This window comes from Molossus molossus, unplaced genomic scaffold (assembly GCF_014108415.1).
Source record: "Molossus molossus isolate mMolMol1 unplaced genomic scaffold, mMolMol1.p scaffold_m16_p_15, whole genome shotgun sequence".
Classification (NCBI taxonomy): Eukaryota; Metazoa; Chordata; class Mammalia; order Chiroptera; family Molossidae; genus Molossus; species Molossus molossus.
The window spans coordinates 66,174,477-66,199,305 of record NW_023425350.1 but is presented as its reverse complement, the minus strand read 5'-3'; the positions used below and the strand labels follow the sequence as shown (position 1 = coordinate 66,199,305).

General features: G+C 41.7%; 1 protein-coding gene and 1 pseudogene across 1 annotated transcript in view; one reads left to right on the top strand and one right to left on the bottom strand.

Annotated features, from left to right (window-relative positions):
- Positions 1-6,827: 6,827 nt before the first annotated feature.
- CHMP3 (charged multivesicular body protein 3) overlaps positions 6,828-24,829 on the top strand; it is a 54,662-nt gene continuing 36,660 nt past the window's right edge. The window contains exons 1-2 of the mRNA XM_036262483.1: positions 6,828-6,954; positions 20,945-21,005. Coding sequence (XP_036118376.1) covers positions 6,910-6,954; positions 20,945-21,005 — 106 coding nt within the window. The 5' untranslated portion in view covers positions 6,828-6,909. The remainder of the gene's footprint in view (positions 6,955-20,944; positions 21,006-24,829) is intronic.
- Positions 19,412-19,869, bottom strand: LOC118631099 (annotated as a pseudogene).

Below are 24,829 nucleotides of genomic sequence, written 5' to 3'. Positions count from 1 at the left end.
TTGGGAGATATTTAGGTTTAGATGACACCATGAGGGTGGGGCGCTCATGATGGGATTAGTGATCTCTCCACCATGTGAAGATACAGTGATATGGCCAAGCCAGGAAGACAGCCTTCACCACATCCTGACCATACTGGCACTCTGATTTCAAACATCCAGCCTCCAAAATTGTGAGAAATTAAATTTTTATTGTTTAGCGCCCCAGTCTATGGTATTTTGTTATGGCAGCCCAAGCTGAGTAATACAAACACTATATAATGATAGAGGCAGAGAATGGAGTGATGCATCTGCAAGCTGAGGAATGCCATGATGGATGGTCACCACAAGAAGCTAGGAAAAGGCAGGGAAGGATTCTACCCAGAGTCTAAAAGGGAGCATTGTCCTGCTGACACCTTATTTTGGACGTCTAGCCTCCAGGACTATAAGAGGATAAACTTATATTGTTTTAAACCACCTGGTTTGTCACACTTTGTTACAGTACCCTAGGAAACGAATACAAGGGCCATTGTAAGGTTGGTGGAAGAAGGTTGGAAATGGGTAGGAGATGACTTAAGGTCTTTCTTTGCCTTATCTCAAGTCATAACTGTGATTAGGAGCCTGCAGGACCTAAAGGTTAGAAGTGAAGATAAATCCAGTCCAAAATTATTATATAAGTTATGGAAAGGAATTCAATTTTCCAAAGGTTACTTTATGTCTAACATTTAAGAATCTATCTGTTGCCCTGGCCGGTTTGGCTCAGTGGTTAGGGCATTGATCTGCGGTCCAGAGAGACCCCGATTCGGTTCCCGCTAACTGTACCTCAGTTGCAGTTTGTCCCTGGCCCTGGTTGGGTGGTGCGGGTGGCAACCACTCGATGTGTCCCTTTCATGTCAATGTTTCTCTCTCCCTCTCTTTCCCTCCCACTCTATCTGAACAAAAAATGTCCTCGGGTGAGGATAAAAGAAAAAAAAAAAAAAAGAATCTATCTGTTATATAAAATAAAGTATATCTTGGTCTTATTAGCCCAAAATTCCTGCCAGGAACTGGGTTGTGATTTTCTTGCCCAAAGCATTTTATTTAACAATCTACCTGGTGAATGGGGAATAGTTGTGTGCCAGGAAGCTCCCTAAGATTGGAAATCTTACTGAAATGAGCAAAGACAACCTGGGAAATGGAGGAAAAACAGTCCTTTCTATTTTTCATTTTAAAATCAGGGAAAGATGTACATCATCAGGCATTTCAGGACTTCTCAAGTGAAGGACATCCATGCATTTATAATATTTTTCATGGATCAGGAGGAGAATTCACATAAAGCCTTTTAAAATGTGTGTAAATAAACATCTATGTGAACATATGGCAGGGGATTGTGATCCTGTTAAACACTTGCTGTGCTTGGCAGGAGCAAATAGCTAGAATGCCTGCTCACTTAGTTCTTCCCACCCCCTCAGATGTGAGTCATGGCAGGTGGGAGGATCTGGTGCAAGCTTCATGAAGTCCACGTAGGAAGGAAGCACTATACCCACAGCTTGAGCTTTGTCCAATACCAAGACACTATCAGGACATGAGTAGACAGTATATGTTCCTTTGAGAGTGGAGCCCAGCAAATGTGTGGAAGCTATGCAGTGCCCTTATAGTTGCTGAGGAGCAACTACATTGATGTGTTTCTATAAAGGGCTCTGTATTTCGGTGAGATGCCACATGCCAAAATCAAACCTTACTCCACGCTCTGTTTAGCCTCTACCCTTGATGACCAACTTCAGAACAAGTTTACCTTTAGGAACTGAAATGCCTTTGGCCCAAAACCCCCACCCAGAAACTGGGAAGGCTGTTTGGCCCATGCTCTTTCTTTTGCACTGGATACTCTTCATCTCTCTACTAGCTCATCCTTCAGGTCTCAGCTTATATATTACCTACTCAGGAAAGATTCACCGATCACAACATTCTTTTTAATAGTCAGAATTTCGTACATTTGTAGTAATTTGCTCGGTTTTGTTTATTAGCATTGTTTTTATTTATCACCACTTTCTTTCTCACCAGGTAGTATGAGGTTCTTTTTTGTTCACTGCAGTTTTCCTAGAGTCTGTAGAATGCCTGACATACAGTAGACATTCAATAAATATCATCGACTAATTGGAAGTCCAGTGTCCTTCTATCTGAAAAATTGCTGCCTTATAATTCATCCTCAGAAAAAATAAAGAGGGATATGGTGAAGAGTATTTTTAAAAATTCCACAGAACTCTCATTTTCAAAGAGCTTATTTCCATTAAAAAAGAGTGAGAAAGAGCCCTGGCCGGTTTGGCTCAGCGGTTAGAGCGTCGGCCTGCGGTCCCGAGAGACCGGGGTTCGGTTCCCGCTAAGGGCATGTACCTCGGTTGCAGTTTGTCCCCGGCCCTGGTTGGTTGTGCGGGTGGCAGCCACTCGATGTGTCCCTTCACGTCAATGTTTCTCTCTCTCTCTCCATTCCTCTCTCTCCCTCCCACTCTATCTGTACAAAAAAATGGAAAAATATCCTCAGGTGAGGATAAAAAAAAAAAAAAAGAGTGAGAGAGAGAGAAGGAAGGAATGAAGGGAAAAAGGAAGGAAGGCAGCGAGGGTGGGAGGAAGGGAGATAATTCAATGAAAAATGGGCAAAGGATACAGAGAAGCATTCACAGAACAAATTCAAATAGACAAAAAATATACAAAACGATGTTCATTTAGACTGGTAATCATATAAATGAAAATTAAAAATAATAGTTTATACTATCAGAGTGGCAAAATGTAAAAAATTTATAATAGTCATTGTTAGCAAAGATTTAAGGAAGAGGATGCTCTCATACACTATTGGTAGTTCAAAACTATACAACCTATATGAAGGGCATTTGTAGACACATTTAAGCTGTGTCTATATTTATTATTTAATAGGGACAATTAGAAACCACTTAACATCATCCAAAGAGAAACTATTAAATAAATGTTAGTACATTCCAGCTAAGGAATCCCTTAGCTATAGATATTAACATCAATGAAAAACTATAGATTCAATGCAATCCCTATTAAAATACCAATAGCATATTTCACAGATCTAGAATGAAAACTCCAAAAGTTTATATGGAACCAAAAAAGACCTCGAAAAGCCACAACAATGTTGAAAAAGAAGAACAAAGTTGGAGGGATCACAACCTGGATATCAGGTTATACTACAAAGCCACTGTAATCAAAACAGCCTGGTACTGGCACAAGAACAGGCATACAGACCAATAGAACAGAACAGAGAACCCAGAAATTGACCCAAGACATTATGCTCAATTAATATTTGATAAAGGAGGCAAGAGCATACAGTGGTATAAAGACAGTCTCTTCAATAAATGGTATTGGGAAAATTGGACTGGTAATACAAAAATATGACACTAGGCTACCAACTTACACCATATACAAGAATAAACTCAAAAGCGATAAAAGCTCAGCTGGTGTGGCTCAGTGGTTCAGCATCGACCCATGCACTAAGAGGTCGCTGGTTCAGTTTCCGGTCAGGGCACATGCCCAGGTTGTGGGCCCAATCCCCAGTGGTGGACAATCAGGAGACGGCCAATCGATGTTCTCTCTCATCAATGTTTCTATCTCTCCTTTTCCCTTCCTCTCTAAAATCAATAAAGAAAAAAAATTTTTTTAAAGAGCTAAAAGACTTAAATGTCAGTCATGGAACTATAGCAGAACCACATCACACTTAGCAGAATTTTCACCACTACATTGCATAGGGCAAGAGAAATAAAGGAAAAATTAAGAACTGGGACTTCATCAAACTAAAAAGCTTCTGCACAACAAAAGAACCCAGCATCAAAATTAAAAAGGAGCCGTGGCCAGTTTGGCTCAGCAGTTAGAGCCTCGGCCCACAAACCAAAGGGTCACAGGTTCGATTTTAGTCAAAGACATGTACCTGGGTTGCAGGTTTGATCCCCAGCCCTGGCCAGGGTCATGCGGGAGGCAACCAGTTGATGTGTCTTTCATATTGGTGTTTCTCTCCCTTCTTCCCTCCCTTCCAATCTCAATGGAAAAATATCCTCAGATGAGGATTAACAACAACAACAAAAAAGGAACCAACTATATGAGACAACATATTTACCAATGATACATTGAAGAAGGGGTTAATTTCCAAAATATATAAAATACTCATTCAAACTCAACAAAAGGAAGACAATCCAATTAAAAACTGGGCAGAGGACCTGAATAGGCACTTCTCCAAAAAGGACATACAAATGGCCAAGAGACATATGAAAAAGTGCTCAACGCCACTAATCATCAGAGAGATGCAAATTAAAACAACTATGAGGTATCACCTCACACCTGCCAGGATGGCCGCCATCAATAAACCATCAAACAAGTGCTGGTGAGGATGTGGAGAAAAGGGAACTCTAGTACACTGCTGGTGGGAATGTAGACTGCTACAGTGGAAAACATATAGGATTTCCTCAAAAAATTAAAAATGGAATTGTTGATTTTTAAAAAATGGGATTGTCATTTGACCCAGTGAACCCACTTCTAGGAATATATCCTAAGAAGTTTGAAACACCAATCAGAAGCAATATATGCATCCCTAATTTCATAGCAACACTATCTACAATAGCTAACATCTGGAAATTGCTCAAGTATCCATCAGTAGATGAGTGGATAAAAAAGCTGTGGTACATATACACAATGGAACACTACACAGCTATAAAAAGAAGGATCTCTTACCCTTTGAGGCGACATGGAGAGTATTATGCTAAGCAAAATAAACCAGTCAGAGAAAGACAAGTACCACACGATCTCACTTATTTATGGAATTATCATGAACAAAATAAGCTGATGATCAAAAGAGATCCAGATACTGGAAGTAGGGAACAGACTGACAAACCTCAGAGAGAAGGGGGGGTGAGGGGTTGGGAAGAGATAAACCAAAGAATTTATATACATATATGCATAACCAATGGACACAAACAATAGTGTGGTGAAGGGGGAGGGGGGCAAGGGCGGGACTGGGGAGGAGGGTGTCAATGGGTAAAAAAGATGGAACATCTATAATACTTTCAACAATAAAGATACATTTTTTTAAAAAAAGAAAATTGCAGAGTCTGGCCAGTGTGGTTTAGTGGTGGAGCATCGACCCACGCACCAAGAGGTCGCTGGTTTGATTCCTGGTTGGTACACATGCTGGGTTGTGGGCTTGATCCCCAGTGGGGAGTGTGCAGGAGGTGGCCAGTTGATGTTTCTCTCTCATCAATGTTTCTGTCTCTCTCTCCCTGTCCCTTCCTCTCTCTGTAAAATCAATAAAGAAAAAAATAATAATAAAAGGAGATTGCAGAATAAAATGTATAATAACTCAATTAAATAAAAGCATGGTATATTATCCAAAGAAAAGGGTCTCAAAGGATTCACACCAACTATTTATAATCATTATAATATTGACAGTAACTAGTTGGTGTGAATCCTTTGAGACCTTTATCCCTGAGGAAGTATAAATCAGGGATATACTTTTTACAATGAATACGTACCATTATTTTGTAAAGAAGTACACTAAGTATGATTGACATAAACTGTACATAGTGTCATTTGTGTTCACACTGTATACATCTGTGAAACCATCACCACAATTAAGATAATTTCCATCACCCCTAAACGCTTCCTTTTGTCTCTTCACAATTACTCCTTCTTTTCTGAGCCAACCAGTCCCCTCGCAACCAGTTATCTGCTTTCTGTCACTATAGTTTCCATTTTCTAGAATACTATATCATACGTTATGGGCTTTTTTCTGGATTCTTTCACTCAGCATAATTATTTTGAGATTCATCCATGTTGTTCCATGTATCAAAATCTTGGTCTTTTTAATGCTGAGTAGTATTCTATTGTATGGATCTATCACAATTGGATTATCCATTCACCTGTTGATGGACGTTTGAATTATTTTTAGTTGTCTATTATAAATAAAAATGCTATGAACATTGTGTACAAGTCTTTGTAAGGCCATATGCTTTTTCTCCTCTTGGATAAATAGCTAGCAGTGGAATGACATAAGATAGGTGTGTTCAGCATTTTCAGAAGTTGTCAAAATGTTTTTAAAGTGATTGTACCGCATTATATTTCCACGAGATGGGAGTATGGGGTTGAAGCACTAAATGTATGGTCTCTTCACCATCATGAGGGGAGGTAATAACAGCAACCATCAGCTCACAGGTGTAGTTCAATCAGACTGGCCAGCTGGAGGTTGTCTAGTCCTTTTTAGTGACGGATTCTTCAGAGAATCTGATTAAGGCCAGGGTCCATTTGGAGTGTAAGAGCACACACACGTCACCCACGTCTGAAATGGCTGTGGCCTGAATAAAAGCTGGGATACTTGGGATGGAAAGCAAAGGGCTGGAGTCCAAACATATTGAGAAGTTTACAACTGTTGGGAACTGGTAAGAAGGGGAGAGACGATGATGCCCAGGTTTTAAGGACGAGGTGATTGATGGTGGTGACAACAGAGGGGAGGAGTAGCTCTGCTGGTTGCTGCCTGCGAGTCGCCGACAAGGTGAAGCTGTTTGGAAAGCGGTTGTAATCGTACTTTGCCTGGGTGGAGATACGACCTTCCGGCGCAACAATATATAGGTGTAGGTGCTGTACCTGGAGCAGCTGTAATTCCAGGTGGAGTCAATGAATTCCTATCTTCCAGATAAATCACTTATATAGCTCACGAAAAAAACAACCAACACCTCCCTTCGGAAATCCCGTCCCAGAATATGCGCAATTGCGTCAACCTTTCTGACAAAACTCCGCCCGACCGTTCTGCGCATGCGTAGTGCCCTACTGCGGCCGCTCCCTTCTCCGGGCGTCTCGACTCCTTCCCTCTCACCGGCCCCGCCCAGGCGGCTGCCCGGGACCTGCCTGGGAGCAGGGAACGAAGGCCGGAAGAGGGCAAGACGAGTTCAATAAGCCATGGGGCTGTTTGGAAAAACCCAGGAGAAGCCGCCCAAAGAGCTGGTAAGGGCTACGGTGGCGGCAAAGGAGTGGGTGGATTTGCGCGAGGCGTGGTGCAGTTGGTAAAGCGACTGGACACTCTCCCACTCCGACTGGCTAAGTACCTTCGGCCGCCATTTCCGGGGCTTCCCACTCGACTGAGGGGCCGGAAGAAGAGTCTCTAAGGAGACAGCTTTGGCCAAAGAGAGCCCCGGCACTTCAGCACTCACTCCTCAAGGGAGAAGAGGGCCTGAGTTAAGAGTTGCTCAGCATCCGCGCAGGGTGCAAAGGCAGCAACGTAGTGCTAACCCTGGAAACCCCTCCCCTGCGCACGTTGGTACGTCCCTCCCGGAACCCTTGGTGCAGGCCCCGCCCCCTGACGCCTGCGTTCGGCCAACCAGCGGACCTGCCGCTGCCTGAGTGTTGTTCCCGGTCTCTCGCGGGAAGATCCAGGCTTTTGCCGACCCGTCGGCAGTTCTTCCTGTAGTGAGAGGGAGGCTCCGTTTTGTCTTTCCCCTGCTGGGTGGCATTATGATGTCCCGACACATTAATTACAGCAAGACTCTACTCGGAAGAATGGCACCGAAGATAACTGACCCTGGCTTTGAATTCTGATCTGCCTGTTAACTGAGATAACATGTAGTGGTTTAGAGTGCCCTGCAGGGTCAAGTCTACCTAAGTTTGAATCCTGGTTCCCCACTTATCAGCCTTGTGATCTATTAAAAGTCATTTTTCTGTGCCCTAGCCTTGTCTGTCAAGTAGGAATGATAATATTATCACTATAGAATCATTGAAGATGAAAGGCTGTAAAGTTTTAGCTAGCAGTGCTAGCCAGGGTTAATTCTTTATAAGTTTTACAATGTTGCTATCTAAGTGCAGAGCAGTAGCATCAGCATCACCTAGGAGCTTGTTAGAAAACTCAGGTCCTACACAAGACCTTATGAATAATCATTTGAATTTTGATGAGATCCCTGAACTTCTTTATTTAATAAATAATCTTGCCTGTTCCTCACTGGCAGGCACATTTTTATTTTTTAGTATGTTTTTATTGATTTTTTTTTTTTAAGGGAGAGAGAGAGAAATCGGGTTGCCTCCTGAACGTGACCGAACCTGCAACCTGGGCATGTGCCTCCACCAGAAAGGACAAGCCTTCAGTGCACTGGACAACGCTCAACCAATTGGGCCACACTGGCCAGGGCTGGCAGGAATATTTTTAAAACCAGTGTTGTGCATCATGAAGTTACTGGCATATAATGTGTTAATTTTGATTATATTTATTAATCATTGGTCCTGGAACAGTAGGTATTCAATAAATATTAGTTCCCTCAGGCAACTTAGTTTTACAGGGACATTTGCCAATGTAGAATATTCTGTAAATGCACATTTTGTGGCATGTATGCATTCTAAGATGCTTGTTATTTTAGAAGTATATTTTCCATGTTAGGGAAAGATGATTACCTTCACTGTTTGGCCTTTGCCATTCATAAAATGAAACACAGTTCTGGGAAAATGGTCTCATTACTATTTAACGGATTTCTAGTATATATATTATTTCTTTAACACACTTTTTAACTTTTATTTATTTTAATCGTCACACAAGGATTTTTTTTTATTTATCTGTGGATAGAGTGGGAGGGAGGGAGGGAGAGAGAGGGAGACATAGATGTGAGAGAGACACATCGACTGGTTACCTCCCACAGGACCCTGGCTGGGGATGAACCGCAACTGAGGTACATACCCTTGACCAGAATCAAACCCTCAACTCTTTGGTCTGCAGGCCAACGCTCTAACCACTGAGCCAAATCTGTCAGGGCACACTTACACTGTTTTTAGATGATAACTATAATTGCTGAGAACATGATGTTAGTATACTATTTCAGTGAGGTCACCTTCCTGGGAAAATAAATTAACACCAGAAAAATCTCAAGATTGATGCATGGGATTGTTTTTTTGTTTTTAAATATGCCTGCCAGTGGGAGATTATAAAGATGCAATAGATAGCCAAGGAATTTATCAAGAGAGTAAGATAAGCATTACAAGAACAAGTCTGGATTGGGTACCACATATATAGTTATAGTAATTCAAGATTGGAGTGATCACCCCCAGACTGGAGTAATCAGAAGTGACTTGTCCCTCCACTGTCATGTTTTCCACACATCTCTTCCTGTGATTTGGTTCTCAGCTATTTAGAATTAGATTTTTTACTTTTACTGGTGCTGGACATACCCTGCTCAAGTTTTTCTTCAAGTTCCCCTTCACAGTACTCCAAGCTTCCCTTTCAGTTCTGATTATATCTTGTTCAAATTTGTCAGAAGAATGTCTGTGTTTGCTTTAAGTTCAGCTTCTACCAAGCTCTCTTTATACCTTGTGATTTATGGCCAAGCAAAGAGTTTTGTCACCTGCCACAATTATTTAGCATAGAGTTTGTAATTCCAGAAAGTGCCAATAAAGCAGAGATGAGAAATGCTTTATTCTCTGTAGAGCTACTGACACTGTATTGGGAGCCATGTATGAATAAGAAGACAAGTAACGTCTGATGTTTTTGTTTTGTTAGTTGTTTTTTTTAAGAGGGAGAAGGAAAAATTATATGTTCAACTTTATAAAAGAAGTTAAGTGAAAACATTTTAAAGACAAAATAAGATAATGCTGGCAGAGAGAGAAGAAAAGTTAGAGAAAAAAAGTAGAGATTTGACTAAAGGCTATAATCTCAGCTGGGCAACTCTTGAGTTAGAAATTTATATAGAATGCTCTCCACTGGGGACTGGAAGATGAGGGCATGTGGGTCTTGGTCCCAGCACAGGATAAACGGGTCAGATGCAGACATGCCACACCATCATGGTTGTCACGTAAGCCACAAGTCAGGTAACAAGTCAGGTCAGGCAAGTAAGATATATTATGGGTGGTGTTCCCAGAGCTCTGGTATAGTATGCAGCACGGAGTAGGTGCTAAATAACTATCCAGTGATGAATGAGTATCAAAAATAAGGTTAAGTAAGGTTTAAAGTCAAACCGTGCTAAAATGGGTGTTTCCAGGGAACTCAAGTAAATGTTAGCTATATAAGAAGCTTTACAGACTAAAGTCTCTGCCCCCAGGCATCTCAGACACTGGTGAAAACATTTTAGTGGTGAAACTTGTTATATCTTAAACAAGAAAGTGTTCAAGTTAAGACTAGATTGGGCCTGCTGAGGATGAGGAAATCTTGTAATTAATTTAGAAACCTGTCATTCTCTTGGGATGGGAATCAAGAGGACTTGAGATTCTACTGGAAAGATACTTCTCTTGGAGTTAAGGTTCTGTTGGAAAATTGCTATTTTTACTTAGGGACTTCACTGATTTAGCTTTTGGGTAGAGTAGTCCCCTTCCATGGCATCAGAATTCTAAAATCATATTACTAACTTATAATTTAGACTGGGTCATGACTCATGGTTGTGGGGTGCTATCAGAAAAGGGAAGAAAAGGAGAATGGAATGTGGAAAAAAAGATAAAGCTTCATTCACTTAATTTATACAACAAACATTTGTTTATTTTTCTGTTTTTTAAACATTCGTTTATTGTTGTGCATTGGGTTGACCATCAGCTTTATAAAAACTGGATGAGAACTTCAAAGAATACCAATTTACTAGGGGAGACTGACATGTAAATAACAGCAATAATATAAGTTTGTACAAGATCTGTGATGTCACAATGGAGGGAATGATTAACTGTTCAGAGTGGGGAGGTGATTAACTGGTCTGGGAGGGTATTGGGTCTTGTCATCACAGGAGTTAGCCAGGTGGATGGGTTGGTACAGCATTATGAAAAGGGAGGCATTTTAAGCAAGGTAAACTGCATATACAAGGTGAGGAAGTGTGGAACATAGCTTGGAGGAACCAGAAAATAGTTCAGAGTGGTTGGAGGAAGAAATACTGTTATATCTGAATGGGATGCAGGAGTGAGGGAGAGGTAGGTAGAGAAGGCAGACTAGCAAAGGGCCATGTACCATGACCATGGGAAGCATTCAGAGTAGTGGTTTGGAGTAAGAGTTGGAGAGAAGAGACTTAGTATGGAGGCCAGTTAGTGACTCAGATGAGAAATGATGTGGGTCTATACATAGCTAAGTGGAAATGGGGATAGAGAGGATAAGGATGAGTTTAGAAATATTTAGAATATATAATCAGAGTTTGCTCATTTACTGGATGTGGGATGAAAATTCAAAGATCACTGTTAGGTTTCTGTTTAACCCCACCCCCATCAAACCTACCCTGAGTGTTAGTACCATGATCTGAAATTAAGAGAATTCAGGAGAAGGGCAGGTTTGGTGGGATGTGATGGTGGAGGGGAAGGAGCCTCAGAGCTCAGTTTTAGACGGAATTCAGATCAGGGAAGACATTAGAGAATGGGTTATCCTGGGAAAATATATTTCTTTTCTACTTTGTCTCTTTAGCAAAATTGTAAGCTTGAGAGAAAAGGTCATGTATTTCGCGTGGCTGGTGTGGCTCAGTGGTTGAACATCAACCCATGCACCAGGAGGTCGCCGGTTAATTCCCAGTCAGGGCACATGCCCAGATTGTTGGCCAAATCTCCGGTGGGGGGGCATGCAGGAGGTGGCTAATTGATGTTGTCTCTCATTGATGTTTCTATCTCTCCCTCTCTCTAAAATCAATAAAGAAAAAACATTGTTTAAAAACAAGCAGGTCATGTATTTCTTTATTATCCGCTGGGACTCCTTTTAACAAGGATAAAGTGTCTATGAAGTATTGGCTTGATGGACAGAAGTAGAGGTGGTGTGAAGAAAATGCTTACACATTTGGAGTATAGCCTAGTTGACCGTCTTCTATATAGCATCTGAGAGTGATTAGGACGCGCAAACTTTGACCTGAGTTCACTTGTATTTGTTGCTTTTGGCTAATTTCTAGTTTTACGTATGTTTTAAATCTTGAAGGATACACAAAAATCCTGGTTTACAGAGTTTGCCTTTAGGGAGAGGAGCTAGATAGCTGAGGGTTGGAAGTAGGATGGCAAGTTAATTTCACTATATACTACCTTAGTCCCTGCTATAACAAAATGCCATAGGTTGAGTAGTTTATTCACAATGTAAATTTATCACAGTTCTGGAGGCTGGAAAGTCCAAGATCAAGGCACCCATAGATTCAGTGTATCTTCACATGACAGAAGGAGGAGTCAAGTTTCTGGGGTCTCTTATATAAGGGCACTAAACCTATGCATGAGGGCTCTACCCTTATGACCTAATTACTTCCCAAAGGCCCCCACCTCCCAATACCATCACATTTGGGGATTAGGTTTCTTTCTTTTTTAAAATAATTAAAAAGTTTTTTCAATTATAGTTGACATACAATATATTACTTTCAGGTGGGGCATTAGGTTTGAACATAGTAATTTTTTTCGATAGCACTGTGATTTGAATCTCCTAGCCTGAGACCTGGAGTTAGCCATTTTTCCAAGGAGCACTGGTTTCTTTTAGTGAGAATGGTATTTAGAAACCAAAATTTATATGCTCATGGTGCTTACTGACACTGGAGTGTTCTTGCTTCTAGACTTTTTAATTAGATAAGAGATATATTCTTTAAAAAATCATGAGGGTGATTAGAAACTAGGTTGTTTTCAACCAACCCTCCTGCTAAAAATACTAGAAGAGTTAGATAAAAAGTATAACTATTTAAAATCATGCCCTGGCCGGTTTGGCTCAGCAGTTAGAGCGTCAGCCCGCAGACCAATGAGTTGCGGGTTTGATTCCTGCCAAGGGCACGTGCCTCTATTGCAGTTTGTCCCCAGCCCTGGTTGGGGTCGTGCAGGAGGCAGCCACTCAATGTGTCCCTTTCACGTCGATGTTTCTCTCGCTCTTTCTCTCTCTCTTTCTTTTCCTCTCTCTCCCTCCCACTCTATCTGAACAGAAATGGAAAAATCCTCAGGTAAGGATAAAAAAATAAATAAATAAAATCACTGAAAGCTACCAAGGCAATGAAGTATTGCAAAATCAAGATCCTAGAGAAGAGGGAAGCCCAATTAAATGAGCCCAATTATTTGGGACTACTTTCTCCCTAAAGAGATCCTCTGGCTCTGGCCGGTTTGGTTCAGCAGTTAGAGCATCGGCCCACGGACAGGAGAGTCCCAGGTTCGGTTCCTGCTAAGGGCATGTACCTTGGTTGCAGTTTGTCCCTGGCCCCGGTTGGGGTTGCGTGGGTGGCAACCAGTCGATGTGTCTCTCTCACATTGATGTTTCTCTCTCTCTTCCTCCCTCTCTCCCTTCCACTCTATCTGAAGATAAATGCAAAAAAAGTCCTCCGGTGAGGATAAAAAAAAAGCCCTGGCCAGTTTGGCTCAGCGGTTAGAGCGTTGGCCTGCGGTCCAGAGAGACCCGGGTTTGGTTCTTGCTAAGGGCATGTACCTCGGTTGCGGTTTGTCCCCAGCCATGGTTGGGGTTGTGCGGGTGGCAGCCACTCGATGTGTCCCTTTCACGTCGATGTTTCCCTCTCTCTCTTCCTCTCTCTCTCTCCTTCCTGCTCTGTTGGAAGATAAATACAAAAAAAGAGAGAGAGAGAGATCCTCTGATTCCTAATGCAGTGGTTGAAAAACTGAGAATTTGAGTAGAGCTTTTGATAAACCCTGTGGTTAGAGGGTTCAAAAATTGGAGTTCACCAATGATAAGGGACTCCGGTAAATCCCAGAGTTTTGGTTGGGACTCTGATACACTCTAGCAGTAACAATGAGCACAAAATAAACCAGCCTGCACAAAGACTGAAATCCAGTTTCAAATGATCTCTGTCACTGATTGGATTCATTAAACTTAATTAAGAACCAGTTGCCAGTGCTCTTAGGTTAGATGTTTACCTGAAGCAAATGTAAATCTTCTCTGGAAGAAGATAGCCTCATCCAGGACTTAGGTTATCCAGCCTTTTTTTTTTTTAATTTTCACCCGAGAATGTTTTTCCAATAATTTTCAGATAGAGTGGGAGGGAGGGAGAGAGAGAAAAACATCAGCATGAAAGGGACACATCGAGTGGTTGCCTCCTGCACGACCCCAACTGGGAACAAACCACAGGCGAAGTATGCGCCCTTGACCGCAATCGAACCCATGATACTTTGGCCGACGCTCTAACCACTGAGCAAGATTGGCTAGGGCTCTAGCTAGTTTTTATATACAATGTTCAGCATTCAATTTTAAAGGAAAGGAAAAGAGACATTGATTCATAGGCAATCTTTTTTTTTTTTTTTTATCCTCACCCGAGGATATTTTTCCTTTTTTTTTTTTGTACAGATAGAGTGGGAGGGAGAGAGAGGAAGGGAGAGAGAGAGAGAGAAACATCGACGTGAAGGGACACATCAAGTGGCTGCCACCCGCACGACCAACCAGGGCCGGGGACAAACTGCAACCGAAGTACGTGCCCTTAGTGGGAACCGAACCCGGGTCTCTCCGGACCGCAGGCCGACGCTCTAACCGCTGAGCCAAACTGGCCAGGGCCATAGGCAATCTTTATATATTCTGGATACAAGTCTTTATAAATACTTTTTTTTTTTTAATCCTCACCCGAGGACATTTTTCCATTTTTTTGTACAGATAGAGTGGGAGGGAGAGAGAGGAAGAGAGAGAGAGAGAGAAAGATCGATGCGAAAGGGACACCGAGTGGCTGCCACCCGCACGACCAACCAGGGCCGGGGACAAACTGCAACCGAGGTACATGCCCTTAGCAGGAACCGAACCCCGGTCTCTCCGGACTGCAGGCCAACGCTCTAACCGCTGAGCCAAACTGGCCAGGGCTATAAATACTTTTTATTTGTTGCTATTCATATGGTTGCAGAAATCTTCTCCTAATTTGTGACCTTTTCCCTTCCTTTTTAAAGGATGTCTTATGCCCTGGCCGGTTTTGCTTAGTGCTTAGAGCATTGGCCTACGGATCACTGAGTCACGGGTTCAGTTCTGGTCAAGGGCACGTACCTCAGTCGGGATTCATCCCCAGCCTTGGTTGTGAGAGAGATACATCAATTGGCTGCCTCCAGTGGGACCCCGACCGGGGCTGGGGATCAAACTCACTACTGAGGTACATGCCCTTGAACCCGAGACTCTTTGGTTTGCAACTCTTTGGCTCTAACCACTGAGTCCCAATGGGCATCTGGTCGTCTGTAAGATGTAGCTGATCGGCATGGGCCCGTGCCGCGGTTCGGATCCAATCGTGTTCGTTGGGGATGAGGGTAGAGGACATAATGACATAGAGATCATGCCAGGTAAGGTCCTAAGCCTGAGTGAGATATCTGAACCCTTTGATAAAGGCTGTGGATTGGTAGCATAAGATCCTAAACGCTTTTTGGTAGTGGATAGATCGGAGAGAGAAAAGGGGACATGGACCCGCACAAGTCCCTGTGCTCCCGCTACCTCACGGAGAGGACAGAGGAGGTTGGCTCCTTCCCGTGGGTCATGATATGGCCGCGTGTGAGTGCTGACGGGAGAAGAGAGTGGAAGTCGAGATGGAGGGCAGAGGACGGTTAGAGGCGGATGGGTCAGGGTAAAGTGGAGGAGAGTTAAGAGGGGTCAGGCCGGATGGAAGGCGAGGACAGTTCCTTTGGGGGGTTGGCTGACGAGGAGAGGTCAGGAGCGGAGGGTCTGGAGGGGGTGTCTTTAGCTAGGAGGACCTGTGCTGTGGAACAGGAGGCACAAAGCTTAGGACGGGATCGCAAATACCAAAAAGCCTGAATATATAGGATTTCCGACCATTTCCCATTTCTTTGGCAAAAGTTTCCTAAATCAGTGAGTGTGGTAAAATCAAAAGTCCCTTCAGGAGGCCATCTGGACTGGTTGTCCAGTGGGTACTGTGGCCAGGCCACAGTGGAGAACAGTTTCTTCTTCTTTAGGGAAGGATCTCTTTTTGAGAGATTTAAAATGAGACACCCTAGAGGTGTTTTTGTTTTTGTTTGTTTGTTTTTCTTCACCTGAGGACATTTTTTCCTTTTTTGTTCAGATAGAATGGGAGGAGAGAGAGGAATTGAGAGAGAGAGAGAAACATCGACGCGAAAGGGACACACTGAGTGATTGCCACCTGCATAACCCAACCAGGGTCCGGAACAAGCTAAAACCAAGGTATGCGCCCTTAGCAGGAACCGAACCTGGGTTTCTCTGGACCGCAGGCCGAGGCTCTAACCGCTGAGCCAATCTGGCCAGGGCTAGAGGTATTTTGGGATCTGGTTGAGATTCCTGATTGTCCATGGTGGGCCTCAGTCCCGTAGTGATCGGAGTTGAGAATTGGCGCCCTGCAATTCACTCTCGTCACCGGATGGATGGATAGAGTGGGGGGCTTCTGGGACCTCTCCGTGGAACCCCACGACAGGTTGGAGGTCCCTGACGCAGCTGCGATTAAGGACAGGGAGCCCCGGAGCGGGAGAGAACTGAGGAGTGGCCAGAGGCAGGGGACTTACCACACCGTGGGCCGAACTGGGTGGAAGGTCAGTGGTCCCTGGTCATCCTCGGGAGAGAGAGAGAGGAGCGCTGGGCAGGCTCAAGCTCCTTCGGGATTTCGGCACCAAATGTAAGGTGTCTCTCCAAGGAAGAAAGAGAACGGAGCTGCAAAAGCGGGCAAGAAAGTTTTATTGAAGCGTTCCTGGGTGAGGTTCACTGGTCCACGTGGCTGAGGCCAGGAAGGTGCTACTTTCACCCGGTGAAGATTTACAGGGACGTTAGGGACCTGGCTGGGGTGATTAGGTGTGGCGTCAGGTGACCGGCTAGCTGCTGGGGAGATTTGGGAGTGGCTATGTTGATTGGCTGGGATGGATGGTGGGCGTGACCAGGAGTGTCCCCTCAGCCACATCCTGGTAAGGCAGAGCATCCGGAGTTAGGTTTCGATTTCTCCTCTGGCCATCCATTTCCCAGTCATGTGACTCCTCGGAGCCCGCTGACCTTACCGAGAGGTCCCAGTTTGATTCCTGGTTGGGGCATAAGCCCAGGTTGCTGGTTCAATCCCTCCGGGGGGCGTACACGAGGCACCCAATCGATGTGTCACTCTAAAAAAATCAATAAAAACATTTTTAAAAAATTAAATAAAAATGAAATTTATTTTAAAAGTCCTCATATAAACCAGTGAGACATAAATAAACTTTTATAATGCACTCTCAAATACTTTTAATATATTTTTCTTGGGATGAAAATAGCATTACTATGATAGTATTTTTAAATTCAAGTAAACTTTAATATTAATGGTTATTAGTCAATCTTGATTTTTATTACTCTGTTAAATCAAGATAGAAATGTGATACTTCAAATATTTTAAATTCCCTATGAACTATTTTATAGTAAAAAATTATTTGATACTAAGTGTTTTTATGCTCAAATTCTAAAAGTAGTCTTTGGTCTCAACTAAACTTGGTACTCCAAGATTTATTTTTTATTGTTATATTTATATTTACACAGTAAATATAATTTTAATCACTAAGTTCTCTCTCATTACTGAAATATGTGCTTTTCTCTATCCTCGGGCCCCTTGAATCATCTGATGTTGAGGGACCCCCTGAACTGAGTTTCCGTGTTTTTGTTCTTCAGTTTGGGGCTTTCTGGAAACCTATGGCCTGGCTGAGGCTGGCAAGCGCAGCGTCTCCCATTCATCTCCTCTTCCTTCTCCCTCTCCCATTTCTTCTTCTCGGTCAGGAATTATCTTTCTTCTTTGGAGGGTCATGTTCTCCAAGCATATTTTTAGGACAGGCATAATTTAAGTGTCTACTTTCTCCACATTCATAACACTTAGATTTATAAAAGTAATTTTGCTCTGGCCAGTTTGGCTCAGCGGTTAGAGTATGTTTTGATTCCCAGTCTCTCTCTCTCTCTCTCTCTCTCTCTCTCTCTCTCTCCTGTCCTCCCTGTCTATCTAAAAATCAATGAAAAAATATCCTCAGGTGAGGATTAACAAACAGCAAAAACAAAAGTCTTTGACAAAAAAACAATAGGGGTAAATCTTCATGACCTCCTATCTGACAGTGGATTCTTCACTGTGACACCAAAAGTACTAGCCACAAAAGAAAAAACAAATTGGAATTCATCGTAATTAAAAGCTTTTGTGCATTGCCCGGCCAGCGCGGCTCAGTAGTTGCACTGACCCATGCACCAAGAGGTTGCCAGTTTGATTCCTAGTCAGGGCACATGCCCAGGTTGTGGGCCCAGTTCCCGATGGGGGACATGCAGGAGGCAGCCAATTGATGTTCTCTCTCATCGATGTTTCCGTTTCTCTCTCTCCCTCTCCTTTCCTCTCTCTCTAAAAACAATAAAGAAAATTTTTTTTTTTAAAAAAAAAGCTTTTGTGCATCAAAGGATATTATCAAGAAAGTAGAAAAGATAATTTACAGAATGGGAGAAAATATTTGCAAATCATATATCTGATAAGGTTCAAATATGAGAATATATAAAGATCTCAATAACAAAAAGACAACTGAACTTAAAAATATAGGGAATATACAGATAGTCAGCAAGCACACAGAGATATTCAACTTAACTGAGGTACTGCTTAATAGGTCAGTTGACTGTCTATAATAGAAAATATTAGAAGATAACTGTCAGCAAGGATGTGGAGAAATAAGAACCCTATATATTGCTGGTGGGACTGACAAATGGTGAAGACCCTTTGAAAAACAGCTTTGGAGTTCCTCAAAGAGTTAAACAGAATTACCATATGACCCAGCAGTTTCACTCATAGGTATATACCCAAAAGAATTGAAAATAGGTACTCAAATACTTGTACACAAATGTTCATAGTGATGTTACAGTAACCAAAATATAACAACCCAAATAGCTATCAACTGATGAATGGATAAGTAAGTTGTGGTATATACATACTTCAGCTATAAAAAGGACTGAAGTATTGGTACATGTTACAACATAGTTGAGCCTCGAAAACAGTATATTAAATGAAAGACACCAGACACAAAACCTCCCAAATGGTATGATTCCTTTTATATGAAATATTCAAAATAAGCAGATCACTAGAGATAAAAAGCCGGTTAGTGGTTGCAAAGGAATGGGGGAAAGGGACATAGGGAGAGATTACTTAAAGGGTGTAGTGTTTTCTTCAGACACGTTGAAAAAGTTTGAGATAGGGAGAGTTGGTAATTGCACAACATTGTGAAGGCACGAATGCTGAATTGTACTCTTTAAAATAGCTAATCATGTTATGTGAATTTCAGTTAAAAACATATATAAATATAACATTAAAAATTTCTTTAATTGTATAACCATACAGCTTTAAGTACTTTAATATTTCTTCTGGGTGGAAAATTGGAGTTACTGTAGTTGTTGTATAATAAATGTTTAACAGATTTTATTAATTAATGATTTTAATTTAATCATTAAAAGTCAAATTTATTGGAAATACATCTTCTCTTAATGGTATGGATTTTTTAATGCCATTTAGTTTATATATTCATGAATGAAGGCTAAAGGGTTCAGCATCTGTTCTGTTCCTGTTTATTATTATTACTATTATTATTGTTATTATTATTTTAACCTTAAATCTCATAACCATTGTTTATTATTAAGGTGAACCCTGATCCTTATGAAGGGCTTTTGGTAGGATTTCTGGTAGTGATCTTGGGCACCAGGTCTCTGAATTTTTTGAGTTTGCAGCAGAGGTGCTCAGCTATCAGAATGGTCTGGTCATACAGGATGAGAATGTCTTTGATCTCCTTCTTGGAAGCCTGTCCACATATTTTTGGTACTAGGCCACCAGAGCTTTGGAGGTGAACTGACAGATTGTGTAAATCTGGGCCATGTGACCACCACCCTTCACTTGGACCCAGAACCAGCTAATCGTTTATTGCCCAGAGGTGGCAGACTCCAGTAGCTTGTATTGTAGCGCATGGTTGCACCCTTCATCTGATGAGGCAGTTGCCCTGTTTGCCGTGTGCCAGGGCTCTGGCAGTTTTCTCGTGCCCTAAGACTGGCACCAGCTGGAGAGGATCCTTGGATAGCATGGCCGTGGGTGTACATAAGACATCTCATTGTGAGCCCTGGCTGGTTTGGCTCAGCGGTTAGAGCCTCGGCCCTCGGATCAAAGGGTCGAGAGCTCGATCCTGGTCAAGGGCACATATCTTGGTTGCAGTTTGGTCCCCAGCCCTGGTTGGGATCCTGCGGGAGGCAAGCACTCAATGTGTCTCACATCGATGTTTCTCTCTCTCTCTCTCTCTCTCTCTCCCCCTCCCTCCCTCCCTCGCACCCTCTCCCTCCCTTCCACTGTATCTGAAGATAAATGGGGAAAGAAAATATCCTTGGGTGAGGATTAAAAAATATGATAATAATAATAAATAAATAAATAAATAAATAAGTAGATTGTAAGGACATACTGTTCTGTCAGTGTCAATCATTTCTTTGAATTTCTGTGTCATATGCCAAAAAGCGCATAGTGATTTAATGTAAAATTTAGTTTTAGTGATTTAGCAATTGATAACTCAAATTTTTCTTCAGTTTTTTTGAAACTGAAGAATTGGAAAACATTTTACATTTGCCTAAGAATTAGATAACCATTAGAGTCAGATAGTCATTCACTACTATCTCAACACCTCTCCAGTATTTCCAGTTGTCCTATGTATACTGCTTTAGAAGTGTTGCCTCTCAGGAAAATAGGAAACAGATTAGAGGACTATCCTTTTGTGAAAGGAAAAAGCATTGTTAAAAAGGAGAAGGAAAAGGTGAACTCTCTGTGACCCAGGCAGAGCAGAGTTTGAAATAATTATCTGTAGGAGCTGAAAATCTTGATACCCTTAAAACCTATCCACACCCATGCAACTCTTGGAAAATCTTTATGTACTGCAGAGATCTGAGATCCTGTCCAAAATAGTTTTTACTGCCTACCTTTAGATAAGAATCTTTGAATAGCTTGGGACTTCTGTGTACTGTAATTAAATAGATTTAAAAAATGGTTTTTGCCCTAAGACTGTTTTGAAAATGGTTTATTTTGTACCTGGATGTAGAATTAATTAAAATTCTTTAAAATTTGGTGAATTAAGAGGTTGGCTTCTCTTATAATTCCTTTTCTAAAATCTTTCCCAGGTTAATGAGTGGTCATTGAAGATAAGAAAGGAAATGAGAGTTGTTGACAGGCAAATAAGAGGTAAATGATCATTTTATGTCTCCTGTTTCTTACTCTCTTGGTGTATTTTGCATTAGTTCATAAAAATAAACTACTTCTACATATTGTAAGACAGTTGATTTTTATGTTTTTTATAATTGTCCTAGTTATTTTGCATTCTAATCATAAGAAAAACTGAACTTTTATGAACTCAGAGGAACTTTATATTTTGTTAGAACTAAATATTTCTCTGGCCTGGAATTCAGCTGTTCAGGGGAGAGGGGCCATGTTTATTCATTTCTGATTTTTTGGAGCCCAGCTTAGTGCTGGAAATAAAGCAGGTGCTCACATGCTGTGGTAGGCAGAATAATGGCCTTCCAAGATGTCCACATTCTAATCCCCAGAACCTGTGAATGTACCTTACATGGCAAGGGGGACTGTGCAGAAGTGATTAAATTAAATATTGTGAGGTGAGGAGATAATCCTGGCTTATCTGGGTGGGTCCAGTGTCATCACAAAGGTCCTTATAAGAGGGAGGCAATATGTTGAGGAAAAGTGAGAGAGAAGTAACCACAGTACTAGATCAGATGTTGGAGTAATGTGCTTTGAACCTGGAGGAACAGGCCATGCACTAAAGAACACAATTGGGCCCTGGCCTGTAGCTCAGTGGTTAGAGCGTCAGCCCATGGACCAGAGAGACCTGGGTTCGGTTCCCACAAAGGGCACATACCTTGGTTGCAGTTTGTCCCTGGCCCTGGTTGGGGTCATGTGGGTGCTGACCAGTAGATGTGTCTCTCTTTTTTTTTTTTACCTTTTTTTTTTTTTTTTTTTTAATTCTCACCCGAGGGTATTTTTCCATTTTTTGTACAGATAGAATGGGAGGGAGAGAGAGGAAGGGAGAGAGAGAGAGAAACATCGATGTGAAGGGACACATCGAGTGGCCGCCACCCGCACGACCAACCAGGGCCGGGGACAGACTGCAACCGAGGTACATGCCCTTAGCGGGAACCGAACCCGGGTCTCTCCGGACCGCAGGCCGACACTCTAACCGCTGAGCCAAACTGGCCAGGGCAGATGTGTCTCTCTTACATCGATGTTTCTCTCTCCCTTCCTCCCGCTCTATCTGAAGATGAATGCAAAAATGTCCTCAGGTGAGGATTAAAAAATAAATAAAAAGAACACAGTTGGGCCCTGGCCAGTTTGGCTCAGCGGTTAGAGCGTCGGCCTGCGGTCCGGAGAGACCCGGGTTCGGTTTCCGCTAAGGGCACGTACTTCGGTTGCAGTTTGTCCCCGGCCTTGGTTGGTCGTGCGGGTGGCAGCCACTCGATGTGTCCCTTCACGTCGATGTCTCTCTCTCTCTCTCCCTTCCTCTCTCTCCCTCCCACTCTATCTGTACAAAAAAATGGAAAAAATATACTCGGGTGAGGATTAAAAAAAAAGAAAAAAGAAAAAAAAAGAACACAGTTGGCCTCTAGAAGCTAGAAAACACAGAGAAATGGATTTTTTTCCCTGAAGCTTCCAAAAGAAACACAGTCTTTCCAAACACATTGATTTTTAGACTTCTGACCACCAGAATTGTAAAAGAAAAATGTTTTAAGCCATTAAATACAAAGAACTAAAGAAACTTCTTCCTACTTATAAATAAATGATTTTATGGAATTCAAATTAAATACACTGTACATAAGTAAGGAATGCTGTTCCATTTTCACTACTCTATCTTAGCATGGCTATGAATTGAGGAAAATCATTTATAAATAAAGTTAATTATTGTTGAGTACCACTTAAAATTAAGGCGACTTGCAGAGAGATGATGTCTGAAGTTTTATGATCTTGAACACTTTCATGATTGGAGAAAAATTAATACAATAAAGATATCCCAGTATCATTTCCTTTAAAAAAAGAATTGTAAAGAGGAATTCTATTCCCAGCCATGCTGGAGTAAGGGTTTTGGACTTGCACTCTCATTGTGAATAAAGAGAACTGGACAAAGTCTATGAAACATCTCTTTGCAAACATTGGACAACTGGCAATGCAGAATTTTGATTACTGAGAGAAGGGAAATAAAGGGGGAGAGCCCTGATGTGTCCCTGATTTTCTGTCTGAAGAAACTTTCTGGGTCATACATAGTACATAGAAGGGAATTCTAAGCAGAGCATGGTGGTCTCACTGAGTTGAGGTAACAGATTAGGGATCAGGGAGGCTGCAATGGCTGGAATTTATGGGGCAGAGTATCAGAGAGAAGGGCTTTGCCCAAGGAAAGAGCTCTAAATATCTGCATTGGGTCCCATTAAATCTTTAGCTGAATACTAAGCTCTGCATACTTAGAATGAGATTTCAGGTGGTTAGGCAAAGAGCAATTACTGAGGATAGAACAACTACTAGGAAGCTATAAGCTAAGCAATTCCCAGCTCCAACCAAGAATTGAGAGATGGTAGAGTTCTGATCCCACAAAGGAATGAGACTTTATTGAACATCTGGGACGGTCAGTAGAGACCCCAGAAGAGTCATACCTTATTATTAAGGCTAAAGTAGCCCTAGATTAAAGGCCACCATAAGTCCACACCAACAAAGTTTATTAAAAACAAGTCTTGAAAGCTGATCTGCAGGCAATTTAGCTGTCTTCCAAAATAAAGCTGAGTGGTCTTTAAAAGAAGAACAAAAAATGTAAACACCTAGCAGTTACTAGGAAGAAGCAGGAAAGTGGGACCCAAAATCAGAAAAATCAGGAAATATAAATAGACCCAGAAAAAACAGAGATGACTGAAAACAGACAAGAATTTTAGACAGCTAATATAAATATGTTGAAGTTAAAGGAAAACATGAACATAATAAGGAGATGAATAGAAGATACAGAAAAGAGCAAAATGGAACTTCTAGAGATGAAAGGTGTAAAATAAAGTAAAAACTTCACTGAATGGGTTTAGCAAGCAGATTAAACACTACAGAAAACCAAAATCAGTGAAATTGAAGATACCAATGCAGACTATGAAAACTAGACTACAGAGAGTAAAAAGTTTAAAGAAATGAATAGCATCCGTGACCTGTGGAACAGTATCAAGTGGTCCAACATGTAATCTGAGTCTCAGAAGGAGAGGAGCCAGGAAGGGATCAGATAAAATGATAGCTGATGAAAACTGCAAACCCACGATACAAGGAATTCTTCAAACAGGATCAACACGAAACCATACCAAGGCATATCACAATCAAATTAAAAGTTAATAAAGTGATAAAACAGTTTGAGAAAAAAGACATTAAATAAGAATACAATAAACCCTGGCACTGTGGCACAGTGGTTGAGCATCAGCCCATGCAGCGAGAGGTCGTCAGTTCGATTCCTGGTCAGGACACATGCCCAAGTTGTGGGCCAAGTTCCCAGTAGGGGGCATGCTGGAGGCTACCAGTCAGTGTTCTCTCTTATCAATGTTTCTCTCTCTCCCCCTCTCCCTTCTTTTCTCTCTAAAATCAATAAAGAAAAATAGTATAAAAAATAAGAAAACAATAAGAATAATTTTAAATTTCCTATCAGAAACAGTGCAAAACAGAACATCTTTAATATGATGAAAGAAAAAACCCACATTATCCTAGAATTCTATATCCAATGAAAATAGCATTCAAAGGTGAAGGTGAAGTAAAGGTATTTTCATACAAAAGCCAAGAGAATTTATTGCCAGTAGATCTAGTAGAAGAAGTTTTAAAAGAAGTTGTAAGCTGAAGGAAAATCATACCAGATACAAATTTGAATCTACCCAGAGGAATGAAGCATACTGGAAATAGTAAGTATATCAATAAATACAAATAACTTTTTTCTCTTTTTAAAAATTTCTTTTAGCCCTGGCTGGTTTGGCTTAGTGGTTGGAGCATTGGCC